Source organism: Oryx dammah, unplaced genomic scaffold (assembly GCF_014754425.2).
Source record: "Oryx dammah isolate SB20612 unplaced genomic scaffold, SCBI_Odam_1.1 HiC_scaffold_16, whole genome shotgun sequence".
Classification (NCBI taxonomy): Eukaryota; Metazoa; Chordata; class Mammalia; order Artiodactyla; family Bovidae; genus Oryx; species Oryx dammah.
The window spans coordinates 54,951,115-54,971,054 of record NW_024070200.1 but is presented as its reverse complement, the minus strand read 5'-3'; the positions used below and the strand labels follow the sequence as shown (position 1 = coordinate 54,971,054).

At 48.8% G+C, this 19,940-nt stretch overlaps 1 protein-coding gene across 1 annotated transcript in view; it reads left to right on the top strand.

Moving 5' to 3' along the window:
• Positions 1-442: 442 nt before the first annotated feature.
• Positions 443-19,940, top strand: part of RGMA (repulsive guidance molecule BMP co-receptor a) — a 49,203-nt gene continuing 29,705 nt past the window's right edge. Inside the window, exon 1 of the mRNA XM_040256991.1 lies at positions 443-709. Coding sequence (XP_040112925.1) covers positions 696-709 — 14 coding nt within the window. The 5' untranslated portion in view covers positions 443-695. The remainder of the gene's footprint in view (positions 710-19,940) is intronic.

Here is a 19,940-nt window from a genome sequence, read left to right as displayed (position 1 = left end):
GACCCTTGGACCACCTTGGAAAGGATGATGGAAACGTGCTCTCCAGGGCATCCCAGCGGGACATTAGTAAAGTTGGAGGCGCCTCGAGGGTCGCCGCACTTGTCCCCCGCGCCCCCCTGACCCGGGCGCGGTTTAGGGAAGTCTCGATTTGCAGTGTGCGCACCCCCAGCCCACCCCTCAACCGGTACTGATGCGGGAAGGTGCGGCCGCGGAGGGCAGGGCAATCCGAGTCCGCACCGCCGCCTCCTCTCCCGCCTCCTCCCCGCCGGCCCCGCCCGCCTCGCCCCCCGCCGGCGCCCTGGGCGCCCGGCCCGCCCCCTCCCCTCCGCGCGCAAACGAACCTCGCGACGCCGAGCGCTCGGCGGCGGCGGCGGGCGGGGGCCGGGCGAGGGAGGGGGCTGGCCCGAGCAGCCCGACTCGGCAGTTGTCTCCCGAGCGCCGGCTGCGCGGCTCCCGAGCCTCTGGGCTGGGGAAGCACTCGCCGTTCGCTCTCGGGCCGGCTCCTCCAGGCGCTCGCAGGCATGCAGCCCGGGAGCAAGCGGCGCGCCCCGGGCCGCTGCTGAGCCGGCCGGGGTGGCGGGGACCAGCGCCTGCCGAGCCCCTCCCACCTTGCCCCGGGGCCGAGAGCGGCGCCCAGGCACCCCCTCTTCTCCCGCCGCCCGGCCAACGCCACCCCCCGCGGGCTGCAGGGGCTCATGCAGCCGCCAAGGTAAGCGCGCGCCGGGAGCCTGACCGACCCGGCTCTGACAGCCCCGAGGCGCCGCCGCCGCCACTTGCCCGGGCCACCGCACCGCTTTGGTACCCCCCCGCCAAACCAACCCTGCGTCTCATCTTGCTTTCATCTTGCCCAGATTTGGAGCTTTGCTGCGCCTCGATCGCTTGAGCTCTTGGCAGCAGTAAAGTTTTTGTGGTTTGGTATTTGTTCTTTTTTTCCCCTAAAATGCTCTCCCCCGGCTGCCCGCAGCGCGCGCGGTTGGGCACACCCGGCGACCATCTGTACCACTGTGCGCGTGCTAGGAGCTCCGTTTCTCCCGCGCGGCCACCTCCTCCTCGGGCTGCCGTTCCGATCGGCCCGCGGGGCCTGGGACAGAGCGGGCCACCCGGCCGTCCCGCCGTGAGCTTTCACTGGCCGGACTCGCCCGAGCCGCGTCCCCCTGCCCTGCTCCAGGCTGCCTAGTTAGAGCCGCGGCTCGAGCGCCGGCCCCGGGGCCGTAGATGCTACGCTCCGTGTGGGCTCGGGTCCGAGCTCTCCCTTGCCTGGAAGGGCAGGTGCGCAGGAAGATGAGGGGCTTGCGCTGAGTGCTTAAGGGGTAGAATCCCGGGGGGCCCTGATGGTCCTAAGCGGACAGGTGGACCCGGCGAGCTCCGAGCAGAGAAGGCTCCGCGCGTGGTTCGAGCCGTGGCCCATCCCAGGGGAAGCACTGGGGCAGGGGAACAGGTGTACCCAGGAGGAGGGCCGATGAAGGGGCCTGTGCAGTTCTTGATTGCAGCCTGTTAATGTGATTGCATTAGATTTGCTCGGACGTAGAGTCAATTCCCCCAGATTTAGATTTTTCTTTTCTTTTTTTTTTTTTCCAATGGGAGCCTGCGAGCTGCTATTATGTGATGTGGTTTCGGAAGGCGTCGGATTGTATTTATTTTTATAAATCGGGTGTCTTGCGGATGGATTAGGGGACATCGCGCCATCTAGCGGAAATGATGAGCCGCGCGTTTCTTTTTAGGCCTCGAAGTTGGATGTTCTCAAAGTGGGAGACTCAAAGTGGGCGTCTCTCTGGGAGGCAGGAGCTAACTCAGGGACGAGTTTTCCCCGCTGTATTTATTTACCTTCCGGCTGAGCTGAAGCGCAGCGACGACAGAGCTCCGCGCGCCCAGCTTACGGGTGAGAATCGCAGGTCGCACTGAGTGGCAGGCTTTCACCTGGAGAAGATCCGTCACCTTCTCCTCTGGCTTTAGGGTCCTCTCTCACAAGCATAGGGCTTCCCGGGTGGCTCAGTAGTAAAGAATCCACCTGCCAATGCTGGAGACGCACGAGACGCGAGTTCCATCCCTGGGTGGGGAAGATCCGCTGGAGGAGGAAATGGCAACCACTCCAGTATTCTTGCCTGGACAACTGCATGGACCGAGGAGCCTGGAGGGCTAGAGTACGTGGGGTCGCAAAGCGGGGACGTGACTTGGCCACTGAGCACACACAGCACAAACATGACCTAGAATGTTACCAGCGGTGAGCTTGCGCCTGTTCTCTGGACACGCGTCCAGAAATTGGCACAACCTGTGCATGGAAGGTGACCTTTTCCTGTGCATCACAGACACGAGGGATTTGTCAGGGGAGTCTTGAGCCCTGACCCCGTAGAAAAGAGATGGGCTGTGCTCTGGAGGGCAGCTGAAGGAGAACTGGAAAAGAGTCTGGCACAAATCCATCCAGGAGAGGTATAATATACAAAAATGGCTTTTTTTTTTTTTTTTTTGTGCAGAGACTTCCTGCTGTTCCACTACCAGGGCAGGCAACAAGCAGGCCTCCTTTATAAGAGACATGATCCCCAATTAGCAACTGGGGCAGACTTTGTTGGATGGCAAACAGAGCGGACAAAGGCTGTGGGTGGGGCACCCACACAGCCAGGCGGGCTCCACGGTCTCTCGGAGCCTGGTTTTTGCTGCCACCTTCCAGGCCAGATGATATTAGCAATGAGCTGGACTCTCCCTGTTCTGAAGGGTCAGCCGGTTCCTTATAGAGCAGTGTGGTGCTCTCCTTGTGGGGAGGGTCCTTGCCCCCTTGAGAGCCTCTGAGCTGTGGTGATGGTGAGGGAGGTCCCCAGCATCCTTTTTTCAATAACCCTGCTCCCATCCCTTCCCTCTCAGGTGGTAGACAGGCACTTAGGCTCTGAACAGACATTCCAAATGAGAGGCGGCTTCTCCGCTCACTCCCCACGCTATTGCAAACTGTGTCCCCCTTTGCCGGTGTTTAGTTAATAACTAGATTTAGGACAAAAAAGGTCTTGCCGTAATCTGGCATCTTATTCAAAGAGGGCTTCTGTGACCTTCGTTAGGAAACCTCTGTCTGCTTTCTCCCCTTCCAAGCCTCTCTGAGGCCTGATTCAATCCTTCCCCAGTATGTGTAATAATACACAGTGGAGGATGAGAAGCCCCTAGCTCACACGCCCCTTGACTTGGCTTTTAAACCAGCCTGTGGGGGCCAGATAGAGGAGTCCTTAGGTGAGGAGATGCGAAACAAAATGATTAGGCACGGAGCGTTCCTAACACAGAGACAGGGCGGCCGGCTTTCAAGTCTCACAATGATTCTCGCTGCTTCCAGGGAAGCGGTCAGGAAGAGGTGCTGGCATTTCCACCTCCCCAAACTGATGCCTAGAGAGGTGGAGAGGTGTAGCCAAGGTTCTGCAAGTTTAAAGGGCTTTTTTCCTTCAGCCTTGCTTCCAAGCGAATTAAACTCAAGCACTTGCTTTTGCCAAGTAGTAGTAGTAGTTTGTCGCTCAGTCGTGTCCGACTCTTTGTGACCTCATGGACTGCAGCCTACCAGGCTCCTCCCTCCATGGGATTCTCCAGGCAAGAGTACTGGAGTGGGTTGCCATTTCCTTCTCCAGGGGATCTTCCCGACCCAGGGATTGAACCCGAGTTTCCCACATTCCAGGCAGACGCTTTAACCTCTGAGCCACCAGGGAAGCCCAAGTATGGTCCCCAAATTAAGTCATGTCTTAGAGGGATACTCTCTCCCAAAGTCTGCCACCCAGGGAGAGAGGCAGGATACACCCAAATGAAACTGATCCTAGAGTGCAGGCTTATTGGCATCTTTTCCATGAAACGAAAGGACACCCCTCCTTAAAGATCACTGTTCTAGAACTTGACTTATAACACCAAGTGTAAGTTCACCCAACTTTTAAGTGTCTGCAGTGTCCTTGTGGCTCTCAAGGAGAATGGCTTTGCTTTTCAAACAACATTCATTGTTTATTCATTCAACAAACTTAACAGAGACTTAACTTAAAGAGGGGAGATCCAGCCTTTCAGATGACAGGCCTCTCCTTTCCTCATTTTGACTGAGTGACAGTTTCAGCCTCCCTTCCCTTAGCAACATTGCTCTGAAGAGCGATGAACAGGACGGTGGAAAAAATTAAGGACTGCCTTGCCCAAGTGTGCAGACAAAGTCAGTCAGAAGTCAGTTTCCTTGGTGAAAAAATGAACATCTTTTAAAAGGATGACAGTTTCTTAGCCAGATCTGACCCATAAGGAGAAAATGCTATATCACATTAGAGCCTAAGGATCAAGAGGCAAGAATGCCCACTGAGGTGTGAAACTTTATAATTCTAAGGGCCGGAGGAAAAAGAAATTTTGTGATTTGGGCAGAAATTGGGGAAAAAAAATGCCAAATGCAAATATCTTTTATAGCCCCCTTTGAAAGATTTAAGAATTTGTCTCTGCAGCTTAGAGGGTAAAGAATCTGCCCACAATGTGAGAGACTCAGGTTTGATCCCTGGGTCGGCAAGATCCCCTGGAGAAGGGAATGACTGCCCACTCCAGTATTCTTGCCTGGATAATCCCATGGACAGAGGAGCCTGGTGGGCTCCAGTCCATGGAGTTGCAAGAGTCGGACACGACTTAGCAACTAAACCACCACCACCAAAAGATGAAAAATCACTGCTACTTGACAAACATAAATGCATGCTGCTGCTGTCGCTTCAGTCGTGTCCGACTCTGTGCGACCCCATGGACGGCAGCCCACCAGGCTCCCCCGTCCCTGGGATTCTCCAGGCAAGAACACTGGAGTGGGTTGCCATTTCCTTCTCCAATGCATGAAGTGAAAAGGGAAAATGAAGTCGCTCAGTCCTGTCCGACTCTTCTCGACCCCGTGGACTGCAGCCCACCAGGCTCTTCCGTCCCTGGGATTTTCCAGGCAAGAGTACTGGAGTGGGTTGCCATTGCCTTCTCCGTGTGCTACGTACCTTATAAAATTATTATATCCAGATTTACTACAGTAAAGAATGAAAGTGCTGCAGATACTGTTTATGCAGAAAACTATGACAAAATTGCCAGTTGAGTTTACTTTTCTTTTTTCGATCGTTTTGTTTAAAGCAACACTCCAAGATGAAGAGCTTTCAGGAATCAGGATCCTGGGTTTGTCAGAGTCTGAAAATCTGGCAGAAAGTTAAAAACAAAAGATTCCATCAACAATCTGGTAAAATACAGCTAGGTCTTTTAGATTCCGTGTCCTTCACAGGACCGGTAGCAGGATGAGGATATACGAGTTCACTTCTATCTCACCAGGACATCTTGTGGGCTTCCCAGGTGGTGCTAGTGGTAAAGAACCCGCCTGCCAATGCAGGAGCCGAAAGAAACTCGAGTTCGATCCCTGGGCTGGGACGATCCCCTCGGAGGAGGGCATGGTAACCTACTCCAGTATTCTTGCCTGGATAATCCCGTGGACAGAGGAGCCTGGCGGGCTGCAGTCCCTGGAGTTGCAAAGAGTGGGACATGACTGAGCAACTGAGCATGCCCGCACACACAGGAACAAATCCGCTGGGCTGCTGAGGGCTTAGCTAAGCTACCCCGGGGTGTCGCTGCCTCTGCATCTGTTTTGTTCAGCTAGGAGGGCTGTGGAGAGCTTAAATTGACACCAGCCCCCTCATGCAAGTGCACGCCCTAAATAGCAGCCAGGGGTCATGATCCATAGTCTCTCCTTCTCCCCAGACCCCACTGCTTGTGCCCCTCCTTAGCTGAGACCCCCTTCTAGCTCACTAGAAGCCCACTTTCTTGGTTTGAATTGACCAATCTGGCCTTAGGTCAGGAACCCCAGCACCCTCTATCCACGGCCCCTAAAGGTGTGTGCCCCGAGTCCTGTCTCTCTGTTCACCCTTGGCCATGACCTCCCCGTGTGGCCCCCTGAGGTGCAGCAGGTCCGTCCTGCAGGACCTGTGAGTGGTCACTTCCTTATTTCAGTTTGTCCCATGGGGAACCGTGGCTTCCCACCTGGCAGCCGGCTAGCCACTGACAGTGGATACACCCCACGTCCGAGTGGGGATTTGACAGATCCTCGCACAAAAGCATGTGGGAGCGCGAGTTTCACTCACAGAGTCATAACAGCTACCAGGTTTCCTCAAAACAGCGGGTACCTTGAAGAGAGTGGAAGTTTGGGTACATAACTTTCATTTGTGTACTGAGCTGTGCTTAGTCACTCAGTCGTGTCCAACCCTTTGCGACCCCATGGACTGTAGCCCACCAGGCTCCTCCATCCATGGGATTCTCCAGGCAAGAATACTGGAGTGGGTTGCCATGCCCTCCTCCAAGGGATCTTCCCAGTCCAGGGATCAAACCCAGGTCTCCCTTATTGCAGGTAGATTTTTACCATCTGAGCCACATTTAATTTAATATCCTTTATGGAAAAGAGGTAAAATATAAATAATAAATAGATTTTTAATATAACTGTGTTTTCTCACATGGGCTTCCATTTATGCAAGCACAGAGAAATACAGAGCTTATAGGAGTTCCCGGGTGGTCTCGTGGTTAGGATTTGGTATTTTCACTGCTGTGGTCCAGGTGCAATCCCTGGTCAAGGAACTGAGATCCTGCACCCTTCGTGGTGTGGCCAGAACTTAAAACTTGAAACTGTAGAGCTTGAGGACTAGCTCCCCTGCAGACGTGAAGAGGTCCATGATCGCCTCCCTCACGTCCAGACCTGCTGATAATCCCTCACTGCTAGGTTTGATAGGTCATTTCTGCTACAGAACAAAGAGTTCATGGGGGCTTATGTTGTTTTACATCAGTCAGTACAGCTAAAACAGTTTGAAAGTCAAATTTCTGAATGCCAATTCCAAAGTGCTCCCCTTACTATCCTCGGTTTTGTATCCTTGGGTATCTCAAGGTCATGTGGTAAGGAAAAGCTTGATGCGACCCTCTTCCATGTGGTGAGGTTTTACACTGCTTTGATTTTTCTCTGCTGAGAGCATTTTGAGAAAAGAGATTCCTAAACTCCAAGCATCTGGTTTCTTCATGAGCAAATAGATGCTATTGGCAGAGCCTGCCGACTTCAGGGGTGCGTTGCTAGGGAACGTATTGCTCCCTACATGTACACACCTGGGCCAAGAGTCAGTGAGGGTAAAGCAAACCCAAGCCAAGACGACACCCAAATCAAACCAAGATGGCACCCAGGTCTTCCCTTTCTGGGTCAGTGACCAATCTCTAGATGGAAGCCCATCTGATTTTGAATTTTAGACAGGCTCTGAATGGCTTGAGGTCTGAAGGGACTGCAATGAATTGATATTGTAGATAGCATTCCCTGAACATCTTGTTGTGTAATATTTGCCTGTTGGTCAGAGGCTGTCAGCTTCGCGGGTGGCCCAAGTGGTAAAGAACCCTCCTGCCAATGCAGGAGACACAGACAGGAGATGAGGGTTCAGTCCTTGGATCAGGAAAGATCCCCTGGAGGAATAAACGGCAACCCACTCCAGTACTCTTGCCTGGAGAATCCCAGGGACGGAAGAGCTGGTAAGCTGCAGTCCATGGAGTCGCGAAGAGTCTGACACCACTGAGCGACTTCCCTTTCACTTTTCACTTTGATGCATTGGAGAAGGAAATGGCAACCCACTCCAGTGTTCTCGCCTGGAGAATCCCAGGGACAGGGGAGCCTGGTGGGCTGCCATCTATGGGGTCGCACAGAGTCGGACACAACTGAAGCGACTCAGCAGCAGCAGCAGCAGCAAGTGCTCTATGAAAACTCTATGAAAACTTGACCTAAAAATACTTAAAAGAAAGAAAAAAAAACTCTATTTCAACTTCCTACGTTTTTGTGGGAATAGAGTAGGGGAGATGGTTCAGGAAAATTTTTCTTTTCTTAAAACATTTTAATATCTTTGTTTGTTTATGGAAAACAGTATATTGCTAAACATATGCACATCTCTAATCATAAGCCATCATTATATATATGGAGCGTATTATTTGACTAACGGGAAAAAGTAAACCCTGGTGAAAATGAGAAATAAGTATGATTTGGTGGGAAATACACTGGACTTGGCACCGCAAGACCTGGGTTTGAACCTCTCCCTGCCATTTATGTTCTCAGTGACCTTGGACAAGTCACTTAATCTCCCTGAGCCTCAGTCTCCTCATTTTGAAACAGCTGTGTCCATCACATTGTTGAAAAAACCCTACAGTTATGTGGGAGACTTTGTCTTATAGTGGTTGCTCAATAAAACTTGAGTATAACTGATAATGCACTTAGAACCCACCCAGAGGTCAAGGTTATCTAAAAGTCATTGGGCACTAATTCAGAAAGATAACATGTACCCCAATATTCATAGCAGCATTACTTACAATTGCCCAGATGTCAAAGCATTTGCAGCAACATAGATAGACTTGGAGGGCATTATGCTAACTGAAGTACATCAGGCAGAGAAAGACAGATACCGCATCACACCACTTACATGTGGAAGTTTAAAGATACAGCAGACTAGTGAATGTAACAAAATAAGAAGAAGCAGACTAGCAGGTATAGAGAACAAACCCTGGTTGTCAGTGGGGGTGGGGGAGTGGGAGGTACAAAGCACTGGGTGTGAGATAGGATGTAAGGATGTATTTGTGCAACATGAGAAATAGAGCCAATATTTTGTAATAATTGTAAATGGAGTATGACCTTTACAAATTATATAAAAAGTAATTTTTTAATTTAAAAAACAAAATAAAAGTCCTTGGGAGAATTCTGCGGATTTCCCCCCAATTCCCACACATCCAAAGGCTCCTAACCTATAGTAGATACTTTGTTACAATCAAAACAATTGTTCTTATTGGTAATATAAGACTAACATTGGCAATTACTTATCAACACTTTATTCCTAGCATCTGTTCTAAGTGGTCTATCACTGTGTTAACTCATTTAATCTTCACAATAATCCTATGAGGCAGCCAAAGTATGTCCCCATTTTTCAGTTGGGATAACTGAGGTTTAGAGTATCTGTTCAGACTTTATGTTCGTGGCCAGCATGCTATACTGACTCTCTAATGTAAAAGTGAAAAATCCCCACAGCCTCCAACAAATTAAAAAAAGAAAACCATGGTGGTAGAGAAAATGTCACGTAAAGCAATACACTGTTTTTTTCCTAGATTGGCACCCTTCCCCGCCACCCATCAGCTGGGGATCTTCTTTATTTCAGCTTTGCCTTAGCCATTCAAAACAGTTTTGAATTTGATGAATAACTTGGTTATCTGTTCCTATTGCTAAATGCCTATGGTATTCGTGCTTGGCACCAACTTGTTCATTAATCCAAGTGCCGTGGCCTTCTGCTCGTTGGGAGAGATGCAGACGCACTGTCAGTTCAAACAGTTGCCATTTGGTGGATAAATGGGTCCAAGCTGGTTCTCCTCCCAAGAACTTACTGGAATGACAAGAGGAACATACTGGGTGGTCTGTTCTCCCTTAGAGGAACCTGGGGCATCTTAGTATAGGCGCCCCAAAGTCGTTTTAAAACAAGAGGCTACTAAGTGTTTTCAAGGTGTGGTTTCAGGTATACGGTCATATTGCTGGGGATGATTGCTGAAGAATTTCATGCTGGCACTAAAACATACAAATGTCACTTTTCAAATAACATTTCGTACTTGCTCATCAACATTTCGCTTGGGGGAACCCAGAAATGGTCCAGATGGGGCCCCAGAGTGGCTCCTCGGAGTCAGGCGTGGGCAAGGCCATTTAGTTACAGAGCTAATACCTGGTCACTGAATCCCTAGAGATACCAGACTGTGAAGCTGGGAGACACCACCCCCCAGGGGAGTGGGGCACCCAGGTCATGATTCTGTAGATTGAGAAGCTGTGGGTCCAGAGATAGGATGGGACAGGGGCCACACAGCTAGACGTAGAACTGCCCCAAACCTCAGGTCTCACTCTTTCTCCATATCCACTTCAGCGTCTAAAAACTCTTAATCTCGGACTTCCCTGGCAGTCCAGTGGTTAAGACTCCGCACTTCCCCTGCGCAGGTTCGATCCCTAGTAAGGAAGCTAAGATCCCGCATGCCGCACCGTGCCGCCAAAAAAAGAAAATAAATAAAACTCTCAATCTCAACCCTGACAAGTAAGCAATTCACAAATGTTATTACTCCGTGCTGACCTTTGCAGGCAGAATTGGCAGCTGTAGACCAACTAGTAGGTGTGTGCTGGAGTCATGGACAAGAACTGGAGAGGAAAGTGAGGAAGTCTTTCATAAAAGAAACTCCAACTATATGCTAGTTGACAATCCCATCTAGGGAGAAAGGGAAAATGTAGCAAAGGAATGAATGAAGCTACTCCAGGAGCTTACTAAGCCCAGCGGTCAAGAAGGAGAGGTAAAAAGAGATGAAAGAAGGGGCTTACATTATGGAAATGTGACCCCAGAAACTGTTAGTAGATCATCTGAAGGCCTCCAGCTCAGCCGGAGATAAGACTGGGGAATCTCAAAGGGAATCCTTCCTTCTGTCCTGAGTAAGATGAGCACGTATTAATAGATGGACAAGGGTCAGTAGAGGCAGACAGAAAACCCACCATCTCTGTGCCTGGGCAGGAGGCAGTGAGCTCGTCAGAGGTGGCAGGTGACGGCTGGGAGTCACCCAGACCTGCCCAAACCCCACTCAGCCAGCTGGATGACCTGACGCAGATTACTTACCTTCCACCTAAGTTGGGGTAAATTTGGATTTACTAACTTACAGATGAGAGAAGACAGAATACATGTTTTTGAAAATGGGAATTAAGTCCAGGAGAAAAAGAGGATGTAATTTTTTAAAGGCAGCTTGCATTCCTCACGTGGACTATTTTATTTATTTTCATTTATTTTTAAAGTAGGGTATAGCTGACTCTGCCAACATAGGTCCATATAGTCAAGGCTATGGTCTTCCTGGTCACATACAGTTGTGAGAGCTGGACTGTAAAGAAGGCTGAGCACCGAAGAACTGATGCCTTCAAACTGTGGTGCTGGAGAAGACTCCTGAAACTCCCTTGGACAGCAAGGAACTCAAACCAGTCAATCTTAAAAGAAATCAACCCTGACTACTCACTGGAAGGAAACTGATGCTGGAACTGAAGCTCCAGTATTTTGGTCACCTGATGCAAACAGCCAACTCATCACTGATGCAATGGACATGAGCTTGGGCAAACTTTGAGAGATGGTGAGGGGCAGGGAGGCCTGGCGTGCTGCAGTCCCTGGGGTCTCAGAGTCGGACACGGCTGGGCAACTAAACAACAACAGCAACATAGCTGGCGTACAATACTATGTTAGAGGTGTATAATATAGCGATTCACAACTTGTACACGTTATTCTCCATCTATACTTATTACAGAATATTGGCTATATTGCCCATGTTGTACAATATACCTTGAAGCTTTTTAATGCTTAATAAGTTGTATCTCTTAATTCCTTACCCCTGTCGTGCCCCTCTCCACTCCCTTCTCCCCACAAGTAACCCTTAGTTGGATCTCTGTAAATCTGAGTCTGCTTCTTTGTTCACATGGACTGTTTTATATTTAAATCTCTCTCTACGGACATATATCCCCTTTGGCTGGGGAACTCAGTTCTTAATCTCTTCAGCTCCTGCCATGAGTGGAGGGACCTACAGGGCTATTTCACTGAGAGACAGAATGAAATAGGAAATACCTGCTGGGGAGGGAGCATTTGGGGGCTTGCTAATACTTTTTTGGTAAAGTGATAGCTAGCTAGCTAGAGAAATCGATTGATTGATTGATTTTATGTGTGCTTATATGCATACGGAAATATCTAGAAAGATACACATGAAACTGTAAATAGTCATGACCTCCAGGGATAGTGAGTTGATTTCATTTAACAGGAAATTGACTTTTTTTAACGTGTGTATAATACTGTTGCAAATTCTTGAAATAAATTTAATGTTAGATGAAGAACACAGAGAGTCCAGGAAATTTGTTGTTTTCTTTTAAAAAAAAATCCTTTTTATATCTTTCCAGCACCATGAATATGCACATACATGTCTACCAGCAGGGGTGTGCTTCTGGAAGGTTCCGGGGCAGACACTCCACGAAGATGTCCCATGCCAACCTGGTCCTCCAAGGAGGACCCCTGAGCAAGGGTGCCACCCCACAGGGCAGTCCGGTGTGCTTTGCTCACAGTGTGGAGTTTTGACAGATGGTGTTCCAGTCTTGAGGCCAATAGTGATATAGCTGTCACCATACCTGGTGCTAATGATGTCTTGCTCTGCAGTCAGTGCGCCAGTTCCTTAAAGAAGCTACTGACAGAGACCCCAGTTCTGAAAGACTCTCCAGCCTTGTTAAGTCCCAAGTTGATCTGTGGCAACCGAATGGGAAAAGAATATGAGGCTCCTGAGACACCACACAAACACCCCTCTCAAGAGTCCTCAAAACTAGAATTCTTCATCTCCACATCTGACTGCCCCACCCTGGGGTTCCAGAAGGGGTGCCAAACTGTCTGCTGCTCATCTGAGAACCTCCAAAACCCGCTCAGAGCCCAGTACTCAGTGAGTGTTTGTTGAATGAATGAAACAGGAAAACTGATTAAAAGAATCTGCCTTGTAGCAGTGGAGGGATCTCACTAACCTGATCATAGACATTAAAAGACACATGAGGAGTATTAGTTGCTCAGTCGTGTCCAACTCTTTGCCACCCCATGGACCGTAGCCCGCCAGGCTCCTCTGTCCATGGGATTCTCCAGGCAAGAATACTGGAGTGGGTGCCATCCCCTTCTCCAGGGCATCTTCCCCACCCAGAGACTGAACCCGGGTCTCTTGCATCGTAGGCGGATTCTTCACCATCTGAGCCATCAGGCAGGCAAAAGACATGTCCAAGAGCAAATAAAATCTGCTAATGTGTTAAATCCATTGAGAGGTTTCAAAGAGAAAGTGAAATATTTATTCAGTTTCTAAAGAGAGCCATTGGAATGTCAGGGAAAGGTGTGTTTCAAAAATCCATTAAAATATTGTAAAAAAAAAAAATCTGCGTGTTTTAATTAGTACGAATAAGCGTCCCTCGGGGTGAGGGACAGAGCTCAGAACCAAGAAAGCAGTGTGCACACAGAGAGAAAGGAAGCCTGAAGCAAAGGGGAAAAAAAAAAAAACAAAAAACCCAACAAGATAAGCCAAAACGGGACACACTCTAAGGCTTTCCAGAATCAACGGTAAAGAGGTTTCTTGATGCCAGAGTAAGGACAGTGAGAACAATACTTTGGAAGAAGAGAAGCAGGGAGATTCCTAAGTTGTCATGGAAACAAACAGGTCAAGGAAAGCCTGTGGCCCTCTACCCCAGGACCATCTGGAGGAAAGGGAGAAGTGGCAATTAAAGATGGCAGTCATATCTCGGTGGCCAAAAAAGGCAACTTTCCTTCCACACTGGCCCTCACCCAAGGGTGTACATTGCCGGGCCTCCTGCCCACAAAGGAAGCCCACCCATCCAGAAAGGGTCACATTTAACAGTCACTTTGGTGGAACAGATACTAAAAAAGTAGTGTCAGCAGGCACTTTGTAAAGTCCTAATTAACCGGCCAAAGCACAACACACTTTCTGAAAAGAGAACATGAAACTGGACCGGTCATCTATTAGCATTCCTTGAGGAGGTAGGAACAGGCCTGGAGAAACACAGGGAAGAATTATGTTTAGACGTTCAAAATTCCTTCTGACAAAGTTCCACCCCAAAGGTCATTTCCAACAGTAAGTTCCTCCAGAATGCAGGGGGAAATTGCCATGAATCGGAATCGTCCTTAGAGATAGGAAACAAAAAATATGATAAACAGGTACTTTTCTAAATGAAAAATTGTAAACAGTGGGGATCCCCAAGGATTGCCAGTGCTCCCAGACTTTGTTTAAGTGTCCATAGATCATCTGGAGGAATGAATGGTTCCAGGCCTGCAGATGAAATGGTTCCAGACTCTGTGGAGAGATGGCAAACAAATGGTGATTAACTGCAGGACCAGTTTATGAGTTTACAAGAAGATGCATATTAAGCTTTCGCAGGGGCAAGCCTCATCCAATGCATTTAGGAAAACATAATCCAAATTACAAAAATAACGGACTGTGTCCAGGCTGTTTATAGCTCCCAAGGAAGCTTGAGGGTCTTTGCAAAATGTTTGTTTGCTAAAGGCCATGCAGGACCAAGCATTCAGAAATGGTATTGGACACTAAGCCAAAAATAGTGCTCTCCCTGGGCTCTACCCAAACCTGGCAGTTTTATGACCTTCTCCTAGAGAAAAATATCTCAGAACTGTAGGAAGGTGAGTAATCGCCCAAACAGAAGGCTTTCCCTAGAAGCTGGCGTGCTTCGTTCTTGAAGGATGTCAGCGTGGAAAGATGAAGCCAGAAAGGTGATATGGTCAAAAGTCTATAAAACCTTAAAGGTTTGCGTACAGATTGAGCAGCTCTAGTTCATCAAATCTGAGGTGGCCAGGCTCAGTGTAGCCCTTGAAGTCTGAAAGAGGAATTTGAGCTGTATGATGCAGGGAACTTAAATCTGGGGTTCTGTGACAACTTAGAGGGGTGGCATGGGGTGAGAGGTGGGAGGGAAGTTCAAGACAGAGGGGACCTACGAAAACCCATGGCCAATTCATGTTGAGGTATGGCAGAAACCAACACAATATTATAAAGTAATTATCCTCCAATTAAAACTATTTTTTAAAAAAGAGGAATTTGAGGGATAATTACCAAAGAGGATTGGGTCCCCCTAAACAACTGAGTTCCTCAAAGTATGGTACAGGGAAAAATTATTCAAATGTGAGGAGTGGAGAAGGCTCAAGAAATTTTGCCAGTAAATGAGTTTTTCCAGCCAAAAAAAAAGAGAGAGAGAGAGCGCCATTTCCCACTCCAGGGGATCCTTCTGACCCAGAGATCTAACCCTGGACTCTTGCATTTCCTGCGCCCCCTGCATCGGCAGGCGGATCCATTACCATTAGGGCCACCTGGGAAGTCCAGTGGATTAAGACCCATTGACAACACAACAATGGCAACAGTGGGCTCCAAAATCACTGCAGCCATGAAATTAAAAGACGCTTGCTCCTTGGAAGAAAAACTATGACCAACCTACACAGCATATTAAAAAGCAGAGACATTACTTTGCCAACAAAGGTACGTCTAGTCAAAACTATGGTTTTTCCAGTAGTCATGTATAGATGTGAGAGTTGGACTATAAAGAAAGCTGAGCACCGAAGAATTGATGCATTTGTACTGTGGTGTTGGAGAGGACTCTGGAGAGTCCCTTGGACTGCAAGGAGATCTAACCAGACAATCCTACAGGAAATCAGTCCTGAATATTCATTGGGAGGACTGATGCTGAAGCTGAAACTGCAGTACTTTGGCCACCTGTTGCAAAGAACTGACTCCTTGGAAATGACCCTGATTCTGGGAAAGATTGAAGACAGGAGGAGAAGGGAATGACAGAGGATGAGATGGTTGGATGGCATCACCGACTCAATGGACGTGAGTTTGAGCAAGCTCCAGAAGTTGGTGAAGGACAGGGAGGCCTGGCTTGCTGCAGTCCATAGGATCACTAAGAGTTGGGCAACTGAGCAAGTGAGCTGAACTGACAACACATCCCTGCACTCCTGAGGATGGCAGAAATACTTCCTGGGACCAGTATTGGGCCTTAGCTTTCTCCTGATTGGTCGGGAATCTGCCTAGACATGAGAAGAGCCAAAATCAAACCAGTTTCAGCAAAACTAGGATTTTGTTGGCTGGAACAGACTCTTAGGTGGCTCCAAGGAGCTAAGACAAAGCTTCAGGGAGAATCACACTCTAAAGAGTGGTATGGGGATAGTTAGCCCTGAAAATCTCCATCAGTTCCTGAAAAGCTCACCAGACACAGTTCAAGTTTAATAATAAAGATATATATATATATATGCCAATTCTGCAGATACAGCTTCAACCCACAGCACTCATCAACACTCACCTTCCTGTTAGATTACTATCCCCAGATCCATCTTACAGAGGAATCAGAGATCAGAACTAGGCGCTTCCTCATGGCAACAGTCTTAGAACAGGTTCTGATTGGTCAGCTTGGGTCACATGCCAGTCTCTGTCTTGCCCGGACTTTAAGTCCAAGAGGATGAACTGATTGACTCAACCTGGGTCTTATGTGCACCCAAGGTTGATGGAGGGTGATGGAACTTAAAACTTACAAGTCCCTACACATTTGTCACCTGGGAGAGATCATTAAAAATGCAGACACCCAAGGCTCTACCTCCTGAGATTCAAATTCAGATGCTCCAAGTGGCACCTGCATGCTGAGTCGCTTCAGTCGTGTCTGACTCTTTGCCACCCTATGGACTGTAGCCTGCCAGGCTGCTCTGTCCATGGGGTTCTCCAGGCAAGAACACTGGACTGGGTTGCCATGCCCTCCTCCAGGGGATCTTCTCAACCCAGGGATCAAAACCTGCGTCTCCCAAGTCTCCTGCTTTGGCAGGCGGATTCTTTACTGCTAGCACCACCTGGGAAGCCCTGAGTGGCACCGGAGCATCTGTATTATTGTTAAGTCCCCTGAGATGGTCTCCCAAAGGAATAGATCCCTCTTCTTCAGGAGGTTTTGGGTGGGGCTCCTGATCTCTAAAGATGCACACCCTCGCAGAGTACGTGCTGGCCTTGCAGAGGCTTTCCCAGGCTCCTTCTCTCTCTGTAGCCTCACCTCTTTCTCCTATAGCCATCATCAAGATCTTCCAGCTTCTCAGACAAGCCACACCTTGGTAAATGGTATCTTTGGTGTTCCTTCTACCTGGAAGCCCTGCCCTGTGCTCCTCCCTTGCCCACCACCTTCCCCTGGCACACACCAACTCTGGGAAAACTTCCCACGCTGCACCCTAGACTGGGCTGGAGGTCCCCCGTGCCTATGTTCTGGGCCTCCCTGTCAGAGTCTGTTATTCCTTATTGAAAGAGACTGTTAAGTTTATCTGTCTTGCCTTGACTTTAAGCCCAGTGTGGACTTGCATCATTAGCATGAAAGACACATACAGCATGTCAGGGATGGGATTTGGTGTGCTTGGCTCTGCAGTTTATTAGCTGGTAATTGGGTGAGTACTTAAGTTCATCCAGCCTCAGTTTCTTCATCTGCAAAATGGGGATAATAATAGAACCTACCTTAGCATAAAGTGTCTAGAAATGTAACGCACTTAGCTGGCGCCTGACATGATGTGAGAGCACATTGACGCATAAGCCATTATTATTATCGTTCTTTTCTAAACTGTATTTATTTATTTGGCTGTGCTGGGTCCCTGCTGCTCGTAGCCTCTTCTCTGCTTATGGCAAGCAGGGGCTGCTCTCTAGTAGCGGTGCACAGACCTCTCATTGCAGCAGCTTATCTTGCTGCAGAGCACAGGCCCTAGGGCGTGGACTCGGTCGCTGTAGCCCGCGGGCTTAAAATTGTTCTGAGGCGTGTGGGATCTTCTCAGATCAATGATAGGACCTGTGTCTCCTGCACTGACAGGCGGATTATTTACCACTGAGCCACCAGGGAAGCCCCTGTTACTATCATTCTTACTGAAAATGAATATTTGAAGACAGCTCGCAAGATTTTGGGTCAAGCCTTCCCCAGGTAGTCAGCTGTTCACTTCTGACCTCTGCTTTCTCCCCTCACCTTCCTCTAATATCTATTTCTACCAGCAGTTCAGAAGACAGGAGTTGTCTTATTGATTGCTTTGCCCCCCAGGGACTAGCATGCACTAGTCCTATATATGTATTTTTTCACCGATGACTCAGGCCCTGGACTTGAGAACACCCCGTTCATACCCCAGAGGCTGAGGAAGCCAGAAGTCCCTGTCCTGGGAGGGCTTCAACGTTATGTAGACCTTGCCTTCCAGGAGCCCTCTGCCCATTCATCACCCAGCACCACAGCGCCCCAAGGTGGAAAGGGAGAGGCAGAGGGATGACGGTTCAGTGGGGCCGCCTCCACAGCCAGACTGAGGGAAAGGGAACCGAAGCAAGTCTCCAGGGAAAACCAGAAGTGGTCAGAAGGTAACGATAGCTGATAGTTTTGAGTCAGCTACACGCAGAGTTAAGTGAATTTCTATGGCAAACGGAGTGCTGAGTTCCCAAACCCAACATTTCAAGAATTTCTTATTTTTGCAGAGAGCTGGGGAGTTGTCAATAATAAGCTGGTTGGTTTGGCCAGTATAGACAGATTCCTCAAGGTCAACACAACCCCATATTGCTCTATTTGTGGCTGGATTTCTCTTCATAGTCTTAGCTGTGTGAAAGCCAAATCTCTACTTTTACGATGTCCAAATTCAGCCGCACACATCTCTCCTTGGGAGAAGGAAGCCCTTTGTATCCCCTGCCCAAATGATGCCCTTATGCTGTACGAATTGAATCTCCTCCCCAAATGGCGGCCAGGCCCCAGCAGGAATGCTGGGGCGGGTCCACGGCCCAGTGTCCCTCCCAAATTGTACAGGCACACCTCATATTATTGCACTTCGCAGATACTGCTTTCTTAAAAAAAAAAAAATTGAAGGTCTTTGACCACCCTGCATCCAGCAAGTCTATCGATGCCATTTTTCCAACAGTGCTTCACAGGCTTTGCGTCTCTGTGTCCCATTTTGGTAACTCTCTCAGTCCTTCAACCTTTTTCTTTACTGTTACATTTGTTAGGTGGTCAGTGATCTTCGATGTTACTCTTGCAGAAAGATTCCTGACTCACTGAAGGCTCACTCAACGGTTAGCATTTTTAAGCAGCAAAGTATTTTTGTTTGTTTTGTTTTAATTTATTTTAATTGGAGGTTAATTACTTTACAATACTGTGGTAGTTTTTGCCATGCATTCACATGAATCAGCCATGGGTGTACACGTGCTCCCCATCCTGACCCTCCCTCCCACCTCCATATCCCAGTGCTAGTGCTTAGGCGCTCAGTCGTGTCTGACTCATTGTGACCCCATGGACTGTAGCCTGCCAGGCTGCCCTGTCCATGGGATTCTCCAGGCAAGAATACTGGAGTGGGTTGCCATGCCCTCCTCCAGGGGATCTTCCCCACCCAGGGATTGAACCTGCGTCTTGTATATTTCCTGCATTGGCGGCCGGGTTCTTTACCACCAGTGCGACCTGGTATACATATTGTCTTTTTGACATAATACGATTGCATACTTAACAGGGTATTGCTGCTGCTGCTGCTGAAGTCACTTCAGTCTTGTCCGACTCTGTGCGACCCCATAGACAACAGCCCACCAGGCTCTGCTGTCCCTGGGATTCTCTAGGCAAGAACCCTGGAGTGGGTCGCCATTTCCTTCTCCAATTAACAGAGTACAGTATAGTGTAAACAACTTTGATATGCATTGGGAAGCAGAAAAAAATTAACGTGACTTGCTCAGTTGCTTTGTATGTTTGTATTCAGTTGAGGTCTCTGGGTGACAATGTTATCAGCCTGCCCCTTACAGATGAAGACACTGAAGTGTAGAGGCTCAAAGTCCTGCAGCCAAAGGCCCCCAATCTTGGGCAAGGACAGTGCCTGAAGGGCCTGCTCACAGGCCTCCTTCTCAGCCTCCCTGCGGGGTCCCCGAGTCCCATTCTCTGACCTGGAGACCCTGCAGCTGTGTGGGGGTGGGGCTGAATTTATTGTCAGGGCTGCTGGGAATGCTAATGGACCCTTTCTTTCTCATTAGCAAGAAGCTTTAGAACTAACTTGTGAAAGGCAGGATCTAGCGGAGGGTGTTAATTGGTGGACCTCAAAGGTGCCTCTGTGCAGTCTGGTTCTGGGCCCGCCTCACTGTGCTGGGGCCGTCCTGCGATTCTAGAGAATAAATTGTGGGTCTGGCTCCCAGTCGGGCCGGGCCTGAGAGGAATGCAATCCGAGACCTGGATTTTGAGGTGGTGGCCTTTCCTTGGACAAACCTCTAGCATTTTGCCAACGGGGGCTTAAAATAAATCCCTTCTTCTTCTTTTTTTTTTTTTTTTTTTGAGGGGGGAGGGGGTAATGATAATTAGACAGAGCCTGTTTGACTGAGATCTGAGGGAAGTATGGTGGCGCTCCAGA